This window comes from Falco cherrug, chromosome 10, assembly GCF_023634085.1.
Source record: "Falco cherrug isolate bFalChe1 chromosome 10, bFalChe1.pri, whole genome shotgun sequence".
In the NCBI taxonomy this organism is placed as follows: Eukaryota; Metazoa; Chordata; class Aves; order Falconiformes; family Falconidae; genus Falco; species Falco cherrug.
Window position 1 is genome coordinate 19,105,465 of NC_073706.1, and position 14,468 is coordinate 19,119,932.

General features: G+C 65.2%; 1 protein-coding gene across 4 annotated transcripts in view; it reads left to right on the forward strand.

Annotated features, from left to right (window-relative positions):
- Nucleotides 1–349: 349 nt before the first annotated feature.
- SYT7 (synaptotagmin 7) overlaps nt 350–14,468 on the forward strand; it is a 31,400-nt gene continuing 17,281 nt past the window's right edge. For 2 of the 4 annotated variants that reach the window (XM_055721845.1, XM_055721847.1), the window contains exons 1-2: nt 351–606; nt 13,173–13,276. In XM_055721845.1, the coding sequence (XP_055577820.1) occupies nt 576–606; nt 13,173–13,276 (135 nt within the window). In that variant the 5' untranslated portion in view covers nt 351–575. Of the gene's footprint in view, nt 607–13,172; nt 13,277–14,468 lie in introns of all 4 variants that reach the window. The other 2 variants (XM_055721846.1, XM_055721848.1) reach the window with 2 other exon arrangements.

The window sequence follows — 14,468 nt, forward strand, 5'->3', positions numbered from 1 at the left end:
CGTGTGGGTAGCGGGGTGCGTGTGCGGCACCGCCTGTGCGCCTGTGCGGGACTGCGGGTGTGGCACCGCGTGGGGCACACCCCGCGCGTCCCCGTCCCGTCAACGCAGCGGGGGGGGGGGGGGGGGCACGCGTGTCCCACGGGTGTCACCGCGCCGCTGCCCGCCCCGTGTCCCCAGCCCCAGGGGCCGTGCCGGGGCCGTGCCCCCCCCGCTCCGTGCGCAGCACCGACGCCCCCCTCCCTCCCCCCACCTCCCCGGCGGCTGCAGTTTCCTCTCCCGCCAGCAGCGAGCAGTAAGTGGATGCGCGATCGGGGCGCACACACACACTCGCACACGCACCCGCACACGCAGCGAGGCGCGCACCCCGCGGCAGGCAGGCAGGCAGCGGGCGGGCAGCACGGGCTCCGCGGGGCTGCCGGCCCCCGCCGCCGCATGCGGGCCCCCCGCCGCCCCGCCGCCGTCCGCGGCCCCCCGCGCCCGCCCCGCCGCCGCCCGCCGCCGTCTGATGAGCCGCGGGCCCGCCGCCCCGGGCTGCCGCCGCCCCGCCGCCCCGCCGCGCCCCGCCGCCCGCCACCATGTACCTGCACCCGGAGGCTGCCAGCGCAGGTGAGCCCCGCCGTGCGCAGCGCCGGGCACCGGGACACGCACACCGGGGCTCGCCGCCGCCCCCGCCCCCTGCCCGGCCCCCGGCGCCGGGACCGGTCCGTGCCGCCCCCCGCCGGGCCACGGGGGCCGCTCACAGGCTGCGCCCCCCCCCCCCCCCCCCGACACACACACCTTCCCGGCTGCGGCGCTGCCGGAGCGGCCGGTCGGGAGTTACGGTAGTTTGGGGACAAAGTCACCGCCGCCGCTTTCAAATGAGTCACCGCCCTGCAGAGCTGCTGGAGCCCCGGTGGCCCCGCTCGTTGCCCCCCACCCTCGGGGAAAGCCCCCGCCCGGGGACACCCCAGCCCGCGCGGCCAGCACCCCTTTCCCGGGGGAGCACCGTGGCGAGCCCCCGGGCTGAGCCCCCAGCCCCACTGGGTGCCGGCACCTGGACGAGCATCCAGCGGGCAGCGCGTCACCCCACTCCTCATCACCGGTCCCCTCCATCCTTCTGGGGGTCCCCAGCCCCGGTCCCCAGCCCCGTCCTGCTGCGCCTCCGCCTGCTGGGGTGGGCGAGTGGGGAAGGGGCTTTTCAGCGGTGCGGTTTTGCTGAGCTCATGCTCCGGAGGCAGCAGTCGGCCCCGTACCGAGAAATCTGGGACGCTGTCGGGGAGCTTTGGGGCACGCAGCCACCCGGTGAGGGCTGCCGAACTGGCGGCAGCCGGTGCAGCGAGGAAGGGATGCTGGCGGTGCGGTGCGGCTCAGCGGGGCCTGGCAGCCCTCACCTGCGGTGTCCCGGGGCCCGGGGAGCAGCCGCCGGCGGGCAGAAGGACGGCGTGTCCTGCGGTGGCGTGGGGACGTGCCGGCGGGGACGCGGGGGAGCACCGGCGCGGCTGCTGGTATCGCTGGGGTGAGCCGCAGGCGCTTGCCACAGCCAGGCCTGCAGGAGCCGGCAGGTTGGGGCAGCGCTGGGGACCTCCACACGCTGTCACCCACGGCAGGTGACAGCCTCAGTGCTGCCCGGCAGTTGGCAGCTCCAGACAAGCTGCCTTCGAGGGGAAGCTTCCACTTGCCCAGAGGCTGAGCACTCCGGGAGCAGCTTGGTCCCGTGCCGCCCCATCCCCACAACCCCGCAAGGATGCCCAGCGGGCAGGGGAGCACAGTACGGCACCGCCGGCTGCTTGGCCCAAGGTCACCCGGTGGGTCAGTGGCAGAGCAGGGACGCCAGCCTGTCCCCGCCAGCAGCGTGGCAGAGCTGCCCTTCCCTCCCGCTGCCCGAGATTGGCACCTGTGTTATTTCCCCTCTAAACTTTACATCTGCCGCCAGGTTGCCCCCCTGTGCCTTGCCCCTGCCCGACGTCCCCCCTTGGTGTTCGGTGGCCCACCGACGGCTGGCTGTGTTGCGGCTGGCTACAAAGCAGAGCCTGAGCTCCTGGGGTTTGGGGGGGCAGACCCCCTCTCCCCGCTCCACAAGCCCCATGGTCCCTGGCTGCTGGGTTCTCCCATCACGTGCAAGTTTTCCCACGTCACTGGCCGCGGCTGTGCTGTGGTGCCTGGGGCTGGGGGGTGCTGTGGTGAGGCCGGGGCTTTGTACACCCGGCTGGCAGCTCTCAGCTGGTGCCGGGACGCGGTCTGCTTCATTCACTCCTTCCCCCTGCCCCTGCTTTTCCTCCCATGCCGCTGCTCAGCCCGTGGTGCCCACGCAGGCACCGGATCTGTGCCCCACCGATGGAGGCTGGGAGGGCACTAGTGGCTCACACCCCCCGCTGGCTTTGGCCAGAGCCAGGCATTTGCCACACCGCATCCCTGGGTGAGGCGATGCCTGTGCCCCTGCAAATCCCTGCCCGGCTTCTTCGGCTGGAGGCTGCTCTGTGTCACCGTGCGGGGGACAGTGGCTGCGGCCCCCAGCACTGGCCGCGTTTCATGGAGGGAGAGGATGCCATGTGGGGAAATTTGGGAAACTTTGCTACCATCTGTGCCATGCTTTGCAGCCCAGGGAAAGGCTTTGGGGGGCAAGGCGGAGCTCCGAGGTGATGCTGGGGGTGGGAGGTCTGGTTCCCGGGGTGGGAGATGCCCGAGGGAGTCTGGTCTTGGCTGGCAAGAGGTGTTTGAAACTGGGACCGAGCCGAGGCGCTTCCCAAAGCAACTCCCCCCAGCTGGGTGGCTTTGCTGGGGGGCCATGGGGGACTGTGCTGCCAGCAGGGCCATTGCCTGTGCTACCCATGTCCCGTGATGTGTCAGGAGAGCTGTGGCTGAGTGCGAAGCAGAGATTGGGTCTGAAGACAAAGGTGCCCTCTGTGCCACAGCGATGATGTCCCCCACACCACCCACATGCACTGGGCAGCTCCCTCCTCCCTGCTGCAATGCAAGACCCCCCTGCTCCATCCTTGTCCCTGCGAGCTGTCCCCCTCTCTGAGGAGGCAGTTGCACCTCAACAGCTTCATATTCTCAGTGCATCAAGCAGGTGCTGGGGGGGGGCTGGACCCCCCTGCCCCACATCCCCATGCTCCCAGGCTGCATTCCTGCTGGCCAGCCGGAGCATGCCGAGCAGAGCTGTGCCGCGGCGGACTCGCCGGAGGTGGTGAATCAATAACCAGGCAGCTGCCTGTTTTCCCCCAGCGCTGTCTCGGGGGCGGGCGATGGAGAGCTCTGCGTGCTGGCGCGGCGAGCACCGGGGGCTGCAGGAGCAGGTTCCCAGGGCTGGGACAAAAGCTGATAACCCGATTCAAAATCAGCTGAAATACCCTGAGGAGTGAGGCAGGGGCCAGGCAGGGGGCTGGGGGTGCGCGGGGAGCAGCTGGGAGGATGGGGGAAAGCACGACAGCCGGGGAAGGCAGACAAAGAGCAGAGGGCTGGCAGCGTGCAGGCTGGCCGGCCTCGCTGGGAGCCAGGCACCTGCTGCAGCCATGCGTCCCGCACGGCGCAGGCACAGCGCTGGCAGCTCCATTGCCCCCCCCAGCCCTCTCATCCTGGTCAGGGCTGGGGTTCACCTCCCTGCCAGCCCCCAGCCCCTTTGCTGTGCTGGGAGCAGGCTCAAGCCAGGGGATGGTCCTGCCTGCACCTCGGAGCATCATCTCCCATGGCCTCACCCTGTCCCTTTGTCCCCCAGTGGTCATGTCCCCCCTCCCCCCCCCCCCCCCCCCCCCCCCACCCCAGCAGCTCCACCCCATCCTCGGTGGCACTGGGGGTATCCATGCAGATGATGATGACCCTCCCAGGGTCTCACCGCTCCCCTCCCCAGGGTCCTGCCTGCTCTTGCTCTCTCCCCCACCACCTTCGACCCATTCAGCCTCCCTGTGCCCGGGGGGACACACACGCAGACGTGTGAGACACATGTCCCAGGGCCCTTGCACGACTAGGGGACAATAAGGACAAGGACTGGGGGCAACAGCCAGGCAGGGGGTCCTGGCTGGGAGGTCTGCCTGATTTCCCCCCCCCCCCCTCGCACACACCCCCACCCCCCCCCGCCCCCGGCCACACCAAGGAGCAGGAGAGGAGCTGGAGGCGGCTTTCCACCGCCTGATCTCGCGGCTTTTCAGCCTGCTGGGGAAGGGCGGGGGAGCGGGGGAATGAAGACAGATGCAGATAATATCGCTGCCACCCCCCGGCCCCTGGGGGCTCAGCTACAATATCTATTATAGATGGATTCAGCAGAGGAAGGGCTTTCGAAGAGCCACCAGCGTGGCCGGCGCGCAGGGACTGTGTGCAAAAGCAGAGCGGCAGCGAAAGCATCGAACGAGGGTCGAGCGGGGTGGCCAGGCTCCCCGGGATGCATCTGGGGGGACTGGGGTGCACGTGTGGGCTCAGGGGGGTGGTGGGTCAGGCTGTGCCAAGCAACAGGTCCTGCGCCGCTGTGGGTGCCAGCCCGGTGGTGGTGCAGGGGTGCTCTGTGCCCGACTGCGAGCTGGGGGTGTCCTGCGAGGACCCCATCCCTCCCCGGTGTCCCCGGGCAGCTCTGCTGGCAGCCCTGCTGCAGGAGGGGAGAGGGTCACCTTGGGGGGAGTTAATGAGGTTTGACAGGGAAGCGACCGACTCGCGCTGATGGAGATGAAGCCGGGGGCAGTGCGGAGGGATGGCACAACGCAGCAGCGCGGTCTCCCTGCCCTTTTGAGTGGGGGACACTATGGGGACAGTCCTGAGGCGGCACTTTGGGGGGCTCTGGGCACCCCTGATATGAGGTGTGCACAGCCCTTCCCCTCCAGCTGGGTCTGTGGGACACTGGGTGGCTGCGGGGGTGGGGGGAGATGGGTGACCATCCCTGCTCCCCTGTGGGTGGCCATCCCTGCTCCCCCAGGGTCTCAGTGTGTGTGTCACTGGAGGATGCAGCCCAGGGACCAAGGTCTACAGAAGAGTTTCCATCACCCCCACTTGCCCCGGGCTCTTGGCCACAGCTCTGTGTCCCAGTCCTCCACCTGGGGCCTTCCTCTGCCCTTTATTCCTCTCCTCTGCCTCCTCTCTCCTCCACTACCAGCTGCGTTTCTCCATCTTCCCGTGTGTGCTCCTCTGGCCCTCCTCTTCCTCCCCCAGCTCTGCCAGCCCCTTGGTTTGGGGGTTGTGGCTGATCCTGAGCATCCCCCCAGCACTGAGCTGTCTGTGGGGCTCCTGTCCCCATGGTGGCCTTCCTGGCCACAAAGTTCAGCAGCAGCGGGGGTCCTGGGAGGCAGTGGCTGGGGGATGCTGCCTTGCTGGGGGGACAGGGAGGGCTGGGGAAGTAAGCTGGGGCTCATGGGGCTGGGGCATGGCTGCATGGAGCCTGCTCGCTCCTGTCCCCCCAGGGAGCCTCTGGCTTTCTGCCTCCCTCTCTCCCGCCCTGTCACCAGAAGTGCCTGGGAATGATGGAGGGCCCTGGGGCGAGAGGCTAAGTGGTGGCGGCGGTTGCGGCGGCACAAGAGCTGGCAGTGCAGCTCGGCATGAGAGCCCATCCTGCTCCTCCGTGCCTGCTGCCACTGCCAGGAGAGATTTCTGTGCCTGGGTCGTGTGGGGCTGGGGCTTGCCTCTGGGGTGGGGGGGGTGATGCCCGGGGGGCTACAGGGCACAGGCATGACCAGGACTGCAGGGCTCATGTTCTGGGGCAGAGATGACCTGGAGCAGGGGGCTGAGCAGAAGCCAGCCTCGCTGGGGGATGAGGGGCATCACGAGGCTGTCAGGAGCAGGTTTGAAATGGGGAGGGCGATGGGTGAAAACCCCATGGGACTCAGACGTGGGGGCAGAAAAGTCCTTAGGGGGTCTGGGTGCTCCTCAGGAGGAGAGATGCAGTGGGGACCACTAGGCAGAGAAACCACACGCCTCTCCGGAAATCCTTAGCCAAAAATAGCCCCGCACCGGGGGAAGGAGCGCCTTCACTTGCCAAATTCTCCCTCCACTGCGAGCTTCTGCTTGCGACAGCCCGGAGGGGGGTATGGGTGGCAGTCCCAGCTGGCGCTGGGGCCTTGCCGAGGGTGCAGTGGGGTGTGCTGTGCCACGGGGCTGGTGGTGGTGATGTGCATGGCGTTGCCCAGGGCCTTGTGGTGTCGCTGAGCAGCACGTGAACATGTGGTGCATGCAGCCGCACGCCGGCCACATACTGGAGCAGGGCAGAGGCACGGCTGCAGCGCGCCTGGGGGGGGTGCAGGCAGGGGGGTGCCGGCAGGCAGGGCTGCCCAGCGGGGGGCTTGGCAAGGCGCTGGGTGCCCTCAGCATCCTCTCCCTGTGACCCGGCTGATTCAGGGGCAGGTGCCAAGAGCAGCCACAGGGTGTCGGGAGCTCTGACTCACCTCTCCGTGGGGAGTCGTGGGCTGAACCCATCCGGATGGCTATGGCCCATGGTGGGAGGGTGAGCCCTGCCACGCTGGTGCACCAACTGCTGCGGTGCCCGCTGGCCTTGGGTAGGGCTGTGTGGCTGAGGCACAACCCCAGTGCCATATCCACACCAGGAGCAGGGACTTGCTCCGTGAAGGTGGTATGAAATGAAACCTGGGTGCATGAGGGACCCGTCCCACCCTCTATCACATGAATTTCTTGCTCTGCCCATCACCATGGTGCCAGGGCCCGAGGGACACATCCATGCATGGCAATAGGGTGGGACAGGGGATGTCCAGCTGCACCCTGAAGGAGCCGTGTGCTGTTTGAGGAGGGTGTCCCCCTCCTGCAGAGCCCATGTGGCAGGGACAGTGCAGTGCTTCTGCTGGGCCTGGATGCCTTGGCATCACTGCAGCACCAGGCACATGGGTGCTGGGGGAGAGGTGCCCCCACGGGGAGCAACTCACTGTGCCTGGCACCAGCCGGCCCATCCAGTGGGGTCGCTGGCAGAGGAGGCAGCGCCACGCTGGGGGTCGGTGGCAGTCCTGGGGGTCTGTGGCAGTCCGGAGGCAAATCCCCCAGGGCAGGCAGCTCGGCATGGAGGAGGCAGAGACAGACAGATTGACAGCTCCGGGGGATGGACAGATGGCTGGATGGAGAAGCAGATGTGTATGAGGGATGGATGGATGGAGAGATTGATGGATGTGTTGGAGAGGGGGATGCACAGATAGACAGACAGATGCACAGATGGAGAACAGACGCCTGTTCCCTTCCCTCTCACCCTGGGCATGCCTGGGGTGCTGAGCTGTGGTGCTGCACTGGTCCTCTCCCCTGAGGCTTGTCTGACGATGGGACACTGGCCAGGACCCCGCCAGGGCAGCGGGACAGCCATGAAGCTCCCAATGTCCCCTGCTGAGCAGCTTGTAGCCACACAGCCCCCAGCAGCCCCTGAGCAAGTGGCGCCGCTGGACCCAGCCATCTCAACCCTCTAGCTTGCCAGCTCTGCGGCCGCCCGGTTCTGCCCCATGGCATGCCAAGCCTGGCTCAAAGCAGCCCCAAAATCCCCATCGGGTTGTTTCCAGGGATGACAGCACGGCCTCGTTCCTGCTCAGAGGTTTTGCATCCCGGCAGCCCCTCTGTGCCAAGCCCCTCTCCCTCCACCTGTGCTGATGACATGAGCTTTGCCTGCCTGCTCTGCCCACTGGGCAGCCCCACCGTGGTCCTGCCCTGCTCCCACCCGCATTGCACCCGGGATCCTGCACAGGAGTGAAAGCTGCAAATTCACAGCTTTTCAGCTGCAACCTAAAAATAAGAGGTTTGGGAAATATCTAGCAAATGAGTGGGAGGATGAGAAGAGGAGGAATTAATGGCCTGGTGCCAGGCAAACAGCATCTGGGAAGCCCCGGCGTGGCAATGTGACCGCCTCGCTCCCCGCCCAGCCGCCCTCCGCCACGACACGGCCCTTCCGTGGCACAAGGGGATGTTCTCATGCCACATGGGGCAGGATCAGACCCCCTCTTATCCCCCACTCCACAATGTTGCCCCATCCCCTTCCCAGTCCCATCATCCCCATTTGGGCTCAGCGTCACATCCCACCTGGCTCAGCGGCTTGCGGTGGCTCACAGCAAAATGTGGTGGTGGGGATGCGCTGCTTGCTTGGCACCTTCTCCCGCTCCCCCCTCCCTGGGCACGCACGTGTTTCCGCTGCCGGTCTGGCGAGGCAGCCAGCGCCGCGGGCTGGCACACCGGGCACCCCGCTCGGTGGTGGCAGGCGGCTTGGCACACGGAGAAGTTTCTCTGCGTGGAGCTGTGGTGTGCTGGCTGTGGGGAGAGGCTTTGATCGTCACTTCCAGAGAGCACAGCGGGTGGCTGGGGCTGGGGGGGGCTCCACACAGCTTTGATTTCTTCCCCAGGGTACTTTGCATCGATGGGTCTCACTGCTGGGCCAGGGCAGGTGGGAGGAGGCGAGGGGAGATGGGGCTGGAATACCAAGCAGCTGCAGAGAGATGCTGTGCCCACCTGAAACTGGGCACTGCAGGCTCTGCACCCAAAAATATGGCCCTGAGAGCCTGGCCAGGGCTGTCCTCACCGAGGCACCTGTGGAGAGGTCAGCACCAGCCCCAGTGCCAGCAGATGCTGTCGGTTTGTGCCCACTGCTCATCCAAAGCGCTTGGGCACTTGCCATTCCATGAAAGAGATTTCCAGCCTGACTGTGCTGTGCAAGAGCCTTTTGCTTCGGAGAGCGGCCAGGAGCTTACACCCTCACCTGGGTGCCCCTTGCATGTGCTTTGCCCTCCCGGCGCTGCTGTGTGCCAGGGCGGGGAGTGCTGCTCCGGGGCTGAGGGCTTTGGTGCAGGTCAGTGGTGGGGATTTGGGGATGATGGGGAAGCTGTCAGTCCAGTCTGAGTGCCAGGACAGGCACAGGGAGACAGGGCATCTCTGCTACCAGGGAAGGTGATCGGCGGGGGAAAGGGGTGTAGCTGCCTTGAGTGTGCGGGTCAAGCGATGTCTGTCATGGAGAGCTGAGCGTGCACAGGGCCACCAAGATGTGCAAAGCCACCGAGATGTGCAAAGCCACCGAGGTGCACAAAGCCACTGAGATGCACAGGGCCGTTGAAGTGCACAACGCCGACAAGACAAGGGCCAAGGCCAGGGGGGAGATGGGAGCAGGCTGAGGCACTTCGGGGTGTCCTCAGGTTGGGCTGCTTGCGCAGGGGTGCCTGGCTCTGCCGCAGCACCAACACCCACCGCCACCCCGGCGTGGGGCTGCCTCCCTGCACGTTGCCGGTGCCAGCACTCAGCTGCATGTCGAATCCGTTGGCATCAGCAGTTCTTGCCGTGAGCGCCTTGTCTCCGCCGGGCCGATCTTACAGGATCTGCGGCTTACACACTGCTTAGGGAAGCATAATCCCTCTTGGATTTCTGCGCCTCTTGCTTGTGCTCGGGTCGGGTTTTGAAGTGTTTCCTCCACAGCCACAAAGGCCGGAGCTCACTCGCACTCCAGAGGCAGCTAATCCTGCGCCTGCAGGAGCGGCGGCTTACGGAAGATGAGCACATGGCGGCACGCTGCCACTGCCCCTGCCAGCCCCAGCTCCCCAGCACCCCGGGGGGCCGTGGGCACAGGGGGCTCCAATGGGTACTGGAGGGAGACCTGCTTGGCCACCCGTGAGGGTCCTCCATGCCAAGGTGCAGGCTTGTGGGAGGGGGTTTGCCACGGGGACCCTCTCCCTGCATGCGGGGACCCTTTTCCCTGGTGTGGGGATCCTCTCCCCCAGCGCAGCCGGCTGCTGCTCACGTGGTGCCACACAAATCCCATGCTGAAGAGCTGCGGCGCTAACGAGGCAGGTAATCCCCTCATCAATAACCGGCTGTAAAAGTGGAATTATATCCCATCAAGTGACATTGAATACTGATGAAAGAGCTGCAGGGCCGCGCCGCCTCCCTTCCCAGCCTCCGCAGCCATCCCCTGCTCTGCCAGCAGGCGCGAGGGGCTGGGGAGCCCCAAGCCCTGGTGCCCTCACAGCGCTTCAACCCCTTAACATTCTCCAAGGGCGGATGAGGGGTCTCCAGCTCACGGAGCAGCCCCTTGCTGTGCTCTTGGGATGAGGCAGGACCAGCGAAGGGCAGGGGTGATTTAAGGGGGGGGCATGTGGCTGCAGGGACTCCAGGGCAGGGGTGTGGACCCCCCCAGTGTGTGGGGCTGAGGTCCCAGCACCACCATCTCGCATGCTCTTGGCTGTATCCACGCCAGCAGAGCAGAGATTTATGTGAGCAGTGGGGAAGGAGGAGGCAGAGACAGTGGTAAACAAGCGCCGTGTTTTTCACCCGTTCTCAGGGCTGTGTCCCCATGCATACCATGGTCACACAACTCCCAACCATGTGTCCACCCAACCCCTCTGTACCCTGTGTCCAGGGCCACCTGCCCCACAGCATCCTCACGCCAAGCATCCCAACCACAGAGCTGATGCTGCTGGCCTGGGGACCTCATGCAATGCCCCAGGGCAGGGACTCAGGGCTGGGGACAAGCCAGGAGCTCTGATCCACTCAGCTTCTCTAATTAACTAGTGCTAATTGCCCGGAAAACGAGTCATTCAAATTGTGCTGAGGGCAGCAGCACCCTGGGGGCCAGCATCTCTCCCCGAGCCCTGGGGACATGGCCAGCACGGGCTGAGGGACATGTGTCCCTGCTGGGGAGGGTTGGCACCAGCCTGTGCACAGGGACCCATGTGGCTGAGCCTGGAGGCCACCGGGGACTATGAGCCATGCCATCCGTAAGCCCCCAGCATCGCAGCGCGGAACCCACCGGGAGCCTCCCTGGTCACCCCCGGTGTGACCAGCAGCTCCACCGGGTGATGCCAGGTTTGGTGCTGTGGTGGCAGCTTGGCACGGGAATTTGGCTGGGGGCAGGTACAGCACATGGGAGCTGGCATGCACCAATGTCCCTCTTCAACCCCTTCGGTGGCAGGGCCCAGACACCGCGCTGGATTGCTCCTTCCTGAGCCGGGTTAATCCCTCATTTGTGCCGTGGCAGCACCTCTGCAGGCAGCATACGCCCCTTCCCCTCACCTTCTCCCCTTTGATTTCCCTCTCACCATAGTACACTGGGGAGGAATTTGACCTGCAAGGACCAAAGCACCTCTTGAAGCTCCAGGCTAAGCCTGGAGGGGTTGCGGTGGGTGTCACTCACCGCTGTGTCAGCATGCACGGCAGCCAGGCAGGGCACCCTGCTTCGTGTCACAGTGTCCCCAGGCACGGGGCTGTGGGGAGCACCATGGGGGGAACCAGTGCTTGTGGGGGGCAGAGGAGGGCTCACCCCCATTCCTAGCCTCACCAGCCTGCCCAGTTACCCTGTGTGCTGAACATCCCAAGGGGGGCTGCCCCAGCCCTCCCCACCAGCACAGCTGCTTTATATCCCCCCAGCAGCTTATCTAGCTGGGGTTTATAAATGTTTGAAATTAAGGGCTGGTCCCAAATTCCCTACTAGGCAACAGTTGCTAAGCAAGTTTTATACACAGGCTTCTCGTGACCGAGGAGCAGTGGAGGAGCCCCCCTCGCTGGGTTTGGATGGAGGGAGCACGTGTGCCAGCTGCCTGTGCTGCTGCCGGGGCGCTGGCCATGGCCCAGGAGCCAGGACACCCCCAGCCCTGTCCCCTGAAGACCCCCGGGATAACTTCATCACCTTCCTGCCCCCTACATCCCGCTCTGGCAGGGGCTCAGTGCCGGCCACATGGCTGCTTAAGGGGCTTTTATAAAATTCCCCTTTATTGCCATCATCCATTTACTTCTCTTTTTTTATTCTGCCGGAGACCGTGGGGCTACAGGTCTGCACCCATCTGCACACCAGGGCGGGAGTAGGGTGCTGGTGGCACCAGGGACCCCCCCACATGCCGGAGGGATGCCTGCGCCCCGGTCCAGCTGCCCGGGATGCTCTGACTCACGCCAGCCTCTGAGCCACTGGCAAATTTCATTACAATAACAAGGTCTGCGGGCAAATTAATTATTAACAATTATTGTTTAATATTTATATTGCAGTACAGCTCCAGGCGAACTGCTTTGGCCTCGCCGCTTCCCACTGCCAGCTGTGGCTCGAACGATGGCCTGTCCCAATCCCCGGATGCAGAGCTGGCTGTGGGGTTCCCACAGGGATACTGTTGGGGGTTCCTGCCAGGAGACAGGGCTGAGCTGGGCTGGGGGTCCCGCTGGACCCCCCTCAAGCCACCTTGGGTCCATACTCATCCTCCCACAGTGCCAGGGCCACCCTGTTTGCTGGCAGCATGGCCATGGGCTCAGAGCCTGAGGCGGGACTGCTGGATGCCGGGGACACCCAGTGCCAGGGGGGGAGGCGGGGGGGGGGGGGGCAGGCAGGTCTCTTGGGGGCCGGTGAGGGGGTTTTCCTGCCCATAGGGCTGGCTGGGTGCAGGGCAGGAGCAAGGTGGGTAGGAGATGCCTGCCTGGCCGTGTAACCATCCCCAGTGCCCATGGAGGGTGATGCTGGAGCAGCAGAGGGGTCCACCCCCACTTTTGGGATCCCCAGGATTGTCCCTGTGGCCAGGCTGGGGAGAATCCTGCTGCCTGATCCCCTCCCCAGAAGCCCCCGCCCCTGCCAAGTGCCTGCACTGCCCTTTGGGGTGAATCCATGTGGGTTTTGGCTGACCCAGAGGGGACCACTAAGGTGGGGTGGCTGCAGGGCACTGATGGAAGGGGCACAGATCCAGCAAGGAACTGACTGGCTTGTCAGGAGAGAATGGAAAAGGGGAAGGGGATGGGATGGGGAAGGGGAAGAGTATGAAGTTGCAAGGATGGGGATGGGCATTAGGAAGGCAAAGAAGAAGGGAAAGAGGAAAGGGGAAGGGATGGACAAGGGGAAGGGTTGGCAATTAGGAAGGCAAAGGGGAAGGGGAAGCAACACAGAACAGCCATGATGCTGCGATACCGCAGCAGGAGGTGTGTGCTGATGCTGTGACCTTTGCCGGACATGCCAGCACTCCCAGGGTGCTGGCAGAGATTAAAGCCTTTGCTCGGCTCCAACCTGGGCTCCCGGGGAGTGCTCATGGCCAGGGCTGGAGGCCACGGCACGCAGTCCCCTGGGAGCCCAGAGTCCATGGAGCTGGGGGCTGTCGTACAACAGTGATGGAGCCTGTTAGTTGGACCATATTCCCCACCTTTGCCCACCCCGTTCTGGCCCAGCTCTCCCTGGGTGCTCATGCAGGGTGCTGTACTCATGCCCATGCCGGGGACACCCCCAGGTGCGGGGCTGACCCTGTCCCTGTCCCCTGGCTGAGTGGCAGCTCTGCTCTGCTCCTCCACAGGGGCTCCCTCCCGCGACGTCCTCCTCGTCTCAGCCATCACCACCGTCAGCCTTAGCATCACCATCGTACTCTGCGGGATCTGCCAGTGGTGCCAGCGCAAACTGGTAAGTGCCCCTGTGCTGGGGGGTGCCTGGGGTTGGGAGCAGGCACAAGGCATACCTCCTTCCTTCCCGGGGTCCTGGGGTGCATTGGGATGTGGGTCCTGGCCACCCTCTGTCCGTGGGTGATGGCTGGGGCGGGGGGTCCTGATGGGTGGGGGGCAGTGCCCGCTGTCGGGATAGCGAGGTGCGCGGCTGCCAGTGGGCAGAGGCAGTTGCTGTGAGTGGTTTGCGGTGGGTGCCGGCTGCAGCTTTTATTTTGCTCTTTAGGAGATGTGATAATTAAATGTTTGGGCAAAACTGTTTGTGCAGCATAAAGGGAAGTTTCCAAATACATATATACATATATTTGCGACAAGCAGTAACGATCTGGCCCCTGTCCTGCTGGGCACACTCCTGCCTGGAAGAGCCCGGTGGGAAGGCAGCCAGCCTGTCCCTGGCAGCACCAGGCACCGTGAGCCGTCCCTGCCGCCTGCTGTGCCCCCCATGCCAGCCCCCAGCCCCCCAGGCCACCCGGCTTCCCTCCCTGACCCCCACTGTGGCAGGGGGGCCTTTGGCTTGGGACAGCACTCCTTCCTGCCCTGCCTCCTTCCTCCCTCTCCTCCTCTCCCTGGAGCAGCCCAGCACCAGGGTCCGGCCACGTGCTTGGCCACATTTCCTTTGCCATCAGATCCAAATCTGGGTCAAATGCTGCGATGGTGGCAGCAATTCCTCTGCAGGAGATGCCCACCCTGGCGGTGCCGGTGGCTCTCCCCAAGCCGTGGGAAGGCAGCTCTCCCCTGGGAAGGGAAGAAGGGGTCCAGCTGGGGACGAGGCAGCGTGAGGGCGGTGGGAACCACCATGATGTGCGGAGGGGGGAGGTAGGTGGGAAGGGGCTTCCAGGCCTGGCTGGTGCCACCCCAGAGAGGGCAGGCTGGAGCAGGAGGTGGCGGAGGGCTGGGCGCTGGGGAGGAGAAGGGATGGTTGTGCTGAGGGATGAAGCTGGCAGGGGAACAAACAAGTATAAATCGTGCAGGAAGGCATTCAGGCTGCAATTTTACAACAGAAGGGAAAGGCGCATCCCGGCCGGCCCTCAACAGCGCATGGAGCTGGAACGGCTGAGTGGGAACCACGGCCAAACCCTCTGGGCGGCTGCCGGGCTGGCCCCAGGCTGTGCTCGCACGGCAGCCCTGGGCTGACTAGTGCCAGGAAAGTGGGG